The 7,878-nt window shown below is 38.2% G+C and overlaps 1 protein-coding gene across 1 annotated transcript; it reads left to right on the top strand.

Moving 5' to 3' along the window:
• Positions 1-663: 663 nt before the first annotated feature.
• On the top strand, positions 664-1,628 carry LOC114513265 (olfactory receptor 6C2-like). Its single transcript, XM_028532508.2, has one exon. The coding sequence runs from the start codon at positions 693-695 to the stop codon at positions 1,626-1,628; it is 936 nt and encodes a 311-aa protein (XP_028388309.1). The 5' UTR covers positions 664-692.
• The last annotated feature ends 6,250 nt before the right edge of the window (positions 1,629-7,878 follow it).

Here is a 7,878-nt window from a genome sequence, read left to right as displayed (position 1 = left end):
GTGTATGGTGTAAGTTGGTGCTCAAGTTTCATTTTTTTGCACCTAGCTGTCCAGTTCTCCCAACACCATTTGTTGAAGAAGCTATTTTTACTCCTTTGGAAGTTACTGCCCCCTTTGTCAAATATTAATTAACCATAGACATGTGGGTTTATTTCTGGGCTCTCTGTTGAACAACAATTTTTAAAAATGTTCTTCTAGCCCTCTCTGGTGTAGCTCAGTGAATTGAGCTTGAGCTTGCGAACCAAAGAGTCGTCAGTTTGATTCCCAGTCAGAAAACATGCCTGGGTTGTGGACCAGGTCCTCAGTTGGGGGCACAAAAAAAGGCAACCACACGCTGACATTTCTCTCCCTCTCTTTCTCCTTCCCTTCCCCTATCTCTAAATATAAATAAATAAAATCTAAAAAAGAAAGAAAGAAAGAAAGAAAGAAAGAAAGAAAGAAAGAAAGAAAGAAAGAAAGAAAGAAAAAGAAAGGAAGGAAGGAAGGAAGGAAGGAAGGAAGGAAGGAAGGAAGGAAGGAAGGAAGGAAGGAAGGGGGAAAGAGAGAGAGAGAAAGAAAGAAAAGTTCTTCTACTGGCTTGATTGGCTACTTTTCTGTATGTAGCATTTTGAAATATCATTTTTATTTTCTACTCCTCAGATTCAAAGTTTATGATCTACCAATGCAGACTCATTATATATCTGAAGACAGTGATGAAAAACCATTCTGCAATAACAACATTCATCCTGCTAGGATTAACAGATGACCCACAACTACAGCTTTTTCTTTCAGTATTTCTGTTTCTCACCTACATTTTTACTGTTGCTGGAAATCTAACCATTACCCTCCTCACTCTGGTGGACTCTCACCTTAAAACACCCATGTACTTTTTTCTTCGGAATTTCTCCATCTTAGAAATAATATTTACAACTGTCTGTATTCCTCGATTTCTGTACAGCATGACAACTGGGGACAAACGTGTTACCTATAATACTTGCATCATCCAATTATTTTTTGTTATACTCATTGGGGCAACAGAGTTTTTTCTCCTAACTGCCATGTCTTATGACCGCTATGTGGCCATCTGCAAGCCCCTGCACTACACTGTCATCATGAATGAGAGAGTATGCACCATTCTTGTCCTTTGTTGTTGGCTGACTGGGTTAATTGTTATAATTCCACCACTTAGCCTGGGGGTTCAGCTAGATTTCTGTAACTCCAATCTCATTGACCACTTTGGCTGTGATGCATCTCCTCTTCTACAGATTGTATGCTCAGACACTCGATTTGTAGAGCAGCTTATGTTGATCATGGCTGTGCTGACCCTCATATTCACACTAGTCTGTGTAATTGTGTCCTACACTTATATCCTGAAGACTATTTTAAGGCTCCCTTCAATTCAGCAAAGAAAAAAGGCTTTCTCCACCTGTTCTTCCCACATGATTGTAGTTTCCATCACCTACGGAAGCTGTATCTTCATCTACATCAAACCAGCAAAAGAAGGAGTGGCCATCAATAAGGTGGTATCCTTGCTCAACACCTCAGTTATTCCTCTGATGAATCCTTTCATTTATACTCTGAGAAATAAGCAAGTCAAACAAGCCTTCACTAACTTCATTAAAAAGATGGCATTTTTTTCAAAGAATTAGGTAACTGAAAAGTCCTAAATTTTAAAGTATGTACACATAAGTATTTTATTTCCCTGTGTGTCCTAATTTAAATCTACAATACAGGAATGAATGTACAGTCTAACCATTAAAGTTTCTTTTTTATACCTCTTAGAACCATAAACTGAAGGAAGCACTATGGCCTTAATTCAAATAGACCTTCTTTCATAATGGTTCACTTTCATAAGTAACCATGAATAAATATTTCCAGAAAGTCCAAACAATAATTCACCATCCTGTCTGAAACAGATGCACAATAAAAGGCAGTCACAAAAATTCAACTTCTGTTTTTGTTTATTTATTTCTTGAAACTAATATTTTTAAGGGCAAAAATTGTTTACCTCAGGATTCCTTCCTGGTCTAGCATTTACTGTCTCAAGGAGATTGGGAAGCCACTCTGCCTGGGTGGCTCAGTTGGTTAAAGCACCATCCCATAAACCAAAAGTTTGCAGGTTTGATGGCCTGTCAGGGCTTATCTCTAGGTTTCAGTTCCATCCCTGGTTGGGGCACATATGAGAGTCAACCAATTGATGTTTCTCTTTCACACTGATGTTTCTCTCCCTCCCTCCTCTTCTCTCTAAAATCAATAAGCATGTGAGGATAAGAAGAAGAGGATGGGGTAGGTGTAATTTGGTTCTCATTTTTTGGTAGTGAAAACCACCCTGCTAAAACTAAGATGCACCTGTGTCATTACACTAATTTGTTGTTAAAGTGAAACATTTTTTGGTGTTTGAAATTTTTTATTTTTGACATTACAGTTCTTCATTTTTCTAGTTTTACTGAGATATGATTGACATAACAGTATACTAGTTTAAGGTATACACCATAAAGATTTGAAATACACAGAGAAATAATTATGAAAAGAAATTTACTTAGCATACATCACCTCACATAGTTAATGTTTTTCTTGTAATGAGAACTTTTAAAAATCTACTCTCTTAGCAACTTTCAAATAAACAATATGGCATTGTTGACTATAGTCACCATGCTGCACATTACATACCCAGAACCAATATAGATAGCTTATAAGTGGAAGTTTGTACATTTTGACCACCTTCACCCATTTCCAGCAGCCTCCACCTCCTGCCTCTGGCAATCACCAATCTGTTCTCTGATCCTATGCATTTGTTTTTTAGATTACACATATTAGTGATATCATGCAGTATTTGTCCTTGACTTATTTCACTTAGTGTAATGCCCTCAAGGTCCATCCATTTTGTTAAAAATATCAGGATTTCCTCCTTTTTAAGCCTGAATTTTATACATATATATATCACATTTCCTATATCCATTCAGCCAACAACGGACACTGAGGTTGTATCCATGTCTTAGCTATTCTAAATAATGTTGCAATAAACATGGGGGTTGCAGATATCTCTGAGATATTGATTTTATTTCCTTAGAGTATATACCCAGAGGAGAGATTACTGGATTATATGATAGCTTCATTTTTAACTTTTTGAGAAAACTCCATGCTGTTTTCCATAATAACTGTACCAATTTACCCATTCCCACTGAGAGAGTACCAAGGTTCCATTTTCTCCACATCCTCACCACTTGTTATCTTTATTTTTTTTTTATTCTAACCAACCTAACAGGTGATATCTCATTAAGGATTTTATGTTCATTTCTCTGATGAGTAGTGATATCGAGCACCTTTTATGTACCTGTTGGCCATTTGTATGTCTTCTTCAGAATAAATTTTATTCAGGTCATATTGCCCATTTTCTCATTGGGTTTTCGAAGTTTTTTCCTATTGTAGGAATTCCATTAGCTAAGCTGAACAAGATTATCTCTGCCTACACATAGAGACCAAAAGAAATGTACAAGCAGGAGTTTGCAGTGGAAAAGGAAAATAATTATTAGTACTGGCACCAATTCAGAGTAAGAGTGAGCTAGTGCTCCAGGATGCCCAGCTGCCTGATGGTTTACAGACAGGAGGCTATATAGGGTAAAAATAGTAAGGCATCATGAGTGAGGGGTTTGGGATCCAGGGTGAAACTGATTGATCAGGAGTGAGGTAAAGGCAGTAAACTATGATTTCAGGTCTGGAGGTCAGCTTTGTGTCTTTCATTCTGGTTTCATGTGGCCAGGGGGTCGTTCTGCCTTAGGGCTCAGGAGCTAAAACATAACTTAGAGCATGACGCTATCCTTAGCTTAAGTAAATCCATACCCTGTGACCATTAGTCAGGGACTGTTCCTTATTTCTTACTGCTCCTAGGAGTTAATTAGTAAGGGAAAGGGCCAAGGGTTATGGAACATCTATGAAGAAACTGAATTGAGTACTGGGGCTTTATGTTAAATTAAGATCAGGACCCTCCATTTCAGTTGCTTATATATTTTGGATACTAACCTCTTGCCACATACATGGATTACAAATATTTCTCCCATTCCATAGCTCATCTTCCCATGTTGTTGACTGTTTTCTTTGCTGCATAGATGCTTTTTAGTTTGATTTAGTCTGACTTGTTTAATCTGACTGTTGTTGCCTGAGCAGAAAATCATTGCTAAGGCCACTGTCAAGGAGCTCCTTCCCTACATTTTTATCTAGGAGTTTTATACATCCAGGTCTTATGTTTAAGTCTTAAATTCATTTTTACTTGATTTTTATATACAGTGTAGGATAAGGATCCAGTTTCCATCTTTTGCATGTGAATATCCATTTTTCTCTACACCAATTTTCTCTTCTAAAATGCAATTCCTTTAATTATTGCTGTTCAAGTACAGTTGTCCCCATTTCCCCACCACCACTCTCCCCAGCCCCACCCACCCCTACTTCCCACAGTCAATCCCATCCCACATTGGCTTTCTCCATGGGTCCTTTCCATGTTCCCTGATGATCATTCCCATTCTTTCCCTGATAATGCACTGCCCCCTTCCCTCTGGTCCTACAGTATTTTTCTTTCACCATCTGGCTTATTTAACTTAGCATAATACTCTCCAGTTCCATCCATGCTGTCTAGAAGGGTAGAAGCTCCTTCTTTCTTTCTGCTGTGTAGCATTCCATTGTGTAAATGTACCAAAGGTTTCACTTACTGATGGGCACTTAGGCTGTTTTCAGCATTTGGCTATTGTAAATAGCTTGGCTACGAACATTGAGTTCCATAGGTCTTTTGAATTGGTGATTCAGGATTCTTAAGGTATATTCCCAGAAGCAGAATGGCTGGGTCAAAAACAGTTCCATTTTTAGTTTTCTGAGGAAATTCCAAACTGTTTTCCACTGTGGCTGCACCAGTCTGCATTCTCACCAACAGTGCACCAGTGTTCCCTTTTTTCCACATCCTCACCAGGTAAAAAGCTCCTGCACGGCTAAAGAAACCACCATCAAAGTGAAAAGGGAACCAACTGTATGTGACAACATATTTGTCAATGATATATCAGAAAACAGCTGGTGTTCAAAATATATAAAACATTCAAAGTCTTAAAAATTGGGAAAGATATGAATAGACACTTCTCCAAAGAAGACATACAGATGATGGCCCATAGACATATGAAAAGATGCTCAGCATCACCAACCATTAAACAAATGCCAATTAAAACCAAAATGAGATATCACCTCACACCTTTCAGAATGACCATCATTAATATATTAACAAACAACAAGTGTTAGTCAGGTGTTTCTTTTGTTCTAGGTCCACGTGTAAGTGAAACCATATGGAATATTAATGCTGATAAGACTCTTAAATATTGGGACAAGTGGATAGACTAGTGAGGGGGAAAGAATCAGGATTTTTGTGTTCAGGTAAATTCTTGTTCAAAACCTGCACCACCACTCTAGGGCAGTCTGTCTGGTCATTCTTTTGTTCCTCAGTTTCCTCATCTGTAAAATAAGGATAGTTTGGCATCTTTTTCTTACTTTATCTAAGATTTATGTCAAAGATAAATGATATATTATACAGGGTCCAGCAGAGGTAACACCTGCTTGAGTGTAGTTGCTAAGGTAATAACATGGATGTAATAATTTATAGTTTTAATTTGAGCATTTCACCTAAAATGTTATATGCTGTATTTGAGTGTGATATTGCTATGTTACACAATTACATCCTCGTGATTTTGTAATGAAAGATGTTGTAATAAAAACGGGGCGTTATTTGTGCCAGATGCTGTATAAAGTGCCAGGCAGAGTATGTCATTCTAGGAGAAATGTGAAGATCAGCAGAGAAATCAAAACAGAATTCAGGTGACATCAGGTGACTACCCTCCAGGTCTCTGGGGACACTGTTCCCATTGCTACATGTGTTTTTACATTATTCATTAGACTGACGCCAGTTCATTAGAAACTTCTGAAACTGGGTCACCAAGGAGTTCTGTTGTTCACTCAGAAGTTCCCTGTGTGCTGCTAGATTAAACATATAAAGGAAAGGTTGCTGATATAGAAATTTCAGGGAAGCCTGCCTTCTTCCCAGGAAATTCAGAGATGCCCCTCTGACAAAACTAGAGAGAAACCTTCCGTATCTCTTCACCACTGCTCCCTCCCTTTGAACTAACAAAGTACCTGGGAAATCTAGTAACAGATGCCATTTTAAACTTGGTGCAGAAAGAGGAGACTGGGTCTGGGCTCATTATATCAGGACCCTTGAGAACCTAGGAGAGTTCTTTCTCAAACGTGCATACATGTGCTTGTGTGGAGGGTGAGACTGGCAGTTGAAATAGGCGGAATGTGAGCGAGGAATCAGAAGCACACACAAAACTCACAGATTGAACATTCCTTGAACTGTGGTTCCTTCAAGGGCTCCTGGTAAAGAACTGTCAGAAAAGTAAGTATGTAATTGTCATGACGTATTTTTCCAAATTCTCTAAACAAAGGCAGTGGGTAAATACAGTAAGTTTTAAAATCTGGAATTCAGTTCATAACTGACATATCTGACACTGTAGGGAAGTATTCAACAATCATTCTGATACATTGTTATTCTGAAGGAAAATAAAATTTGCTGCCAGGGTCACTAGCTTTTGAAAGGGCCAGTCATAACTATGAGTTGAGGAAGCTGTTACCACTTAAGAGACAGAATAATCAAAGGTGATGGAACAGACATCACCACCCAATAATATCCACAAGTCTCATAGAAATTAAAAATATCAGCATTATAAATTACCTTACAGGGAACCTTACTTTATTCTCCATCTGCTATTTAAGTCCTTTCTGGCTTTTTTTTTTTTTTTTTTGCTTTTGACAGGGAGTAAGTGTTTGGGGGCATAACATTCACTCTTCTAGGTCTCAACTATCCATTGCATGGGCAGCCTGTCCCAAATGCACACAGAATGAGGTTGGTTCCAAACATAAGTAAGGTCAAAAGGTCTCAGACATATCTGAATTAACTAAATAGGGAATCAATGAGAGAAAACAACAGCATCTCAATCACTCACCCAGATCCCTAACTGACAGCAAGAGTAGGTAGTTTTGCACAAGTTAAGTCATCAGGGCCTACCTATGAACGTTAATTAAAAACACTACTTATGGAATGGAGGTAGTGAAATTTATTATTTATGTAATGAAATCATTTCAAACTTTAATTGATCCAAATTCAAAGTAAATAAATAACTCAGTCTCTTAGGGAAAGTTCTCCAGCGTGACAGAGAATGTTGCAATGATTGCTGGTAAAGGCCAGCCATGCATGTGAAATCATTTGAATTTGTCTGAAGCAGTCTCACACACACATACCCAAAGGATCTGCCACCACAAGATCAACTGCATTCTGGAAGCAGTGCTTATTTAACAAGCTTCATGAATGGAAACATAATGTTGCTGGAAGTTCACAGGTACTGTATTAGCCATTTTAAAACATCAATGATCATGACATATATGTTGTTATGATTGAGTTCACCAGTTTTTCCTGTCAATACAGAAAAATAAGATTTTTGATAAGAGAAGCAGGGAATAATTTGAGATCCTGGAAACTTCATAGGAGAGGGAGAGCTGGAGTTAACAAGGTCAGTAGCTAGTACAAGGCTTTAACTCTTTTACAATGGGAGGGAGGGAGGCAACGAGGGAAACTAGGAGGGCAGAAATGGATCTGCCCTATCATTTAGTTTGGCCTATCTGAGTCTTCCCCTGACAAGCACATAGCAAGACACTATCTCTGCAAAAGTAATTTCTCCCATGAGCTAAGTGAGTGTTTCTCTGTTCTGAAATCATGTCTGTCGATTCTGAGCAAGGCGCTCGCCAACTCAGCTTATGGTGACACATAATGCAAACAAATTTATAATAGAAAGAAAAGAACCTAGAGAGACTGAG

The sequence above is a fragment of the Phyllostomus discolor genome, chromosome 2, assembly GCF_004126475.2.
Source record: "Phyllostomus discolor isolate MPI-MPIP mPhyDis1 chromosome 2, mPhyDis1.pri.v3, whole genome shotgun sequence".
Classification (NCBI taxonomy): domain Eukaryota; kingdom Metazoa; phylum Chordata; class Mammalia; order Chiroptera; family Phyllostomidae; genus Phyllostomus; species Phyllostomus discolor.
Note: the sequence above shows the minus strand (reverse complement) of the source record. Positions and strands in the feature narration are given on the sequence as shown.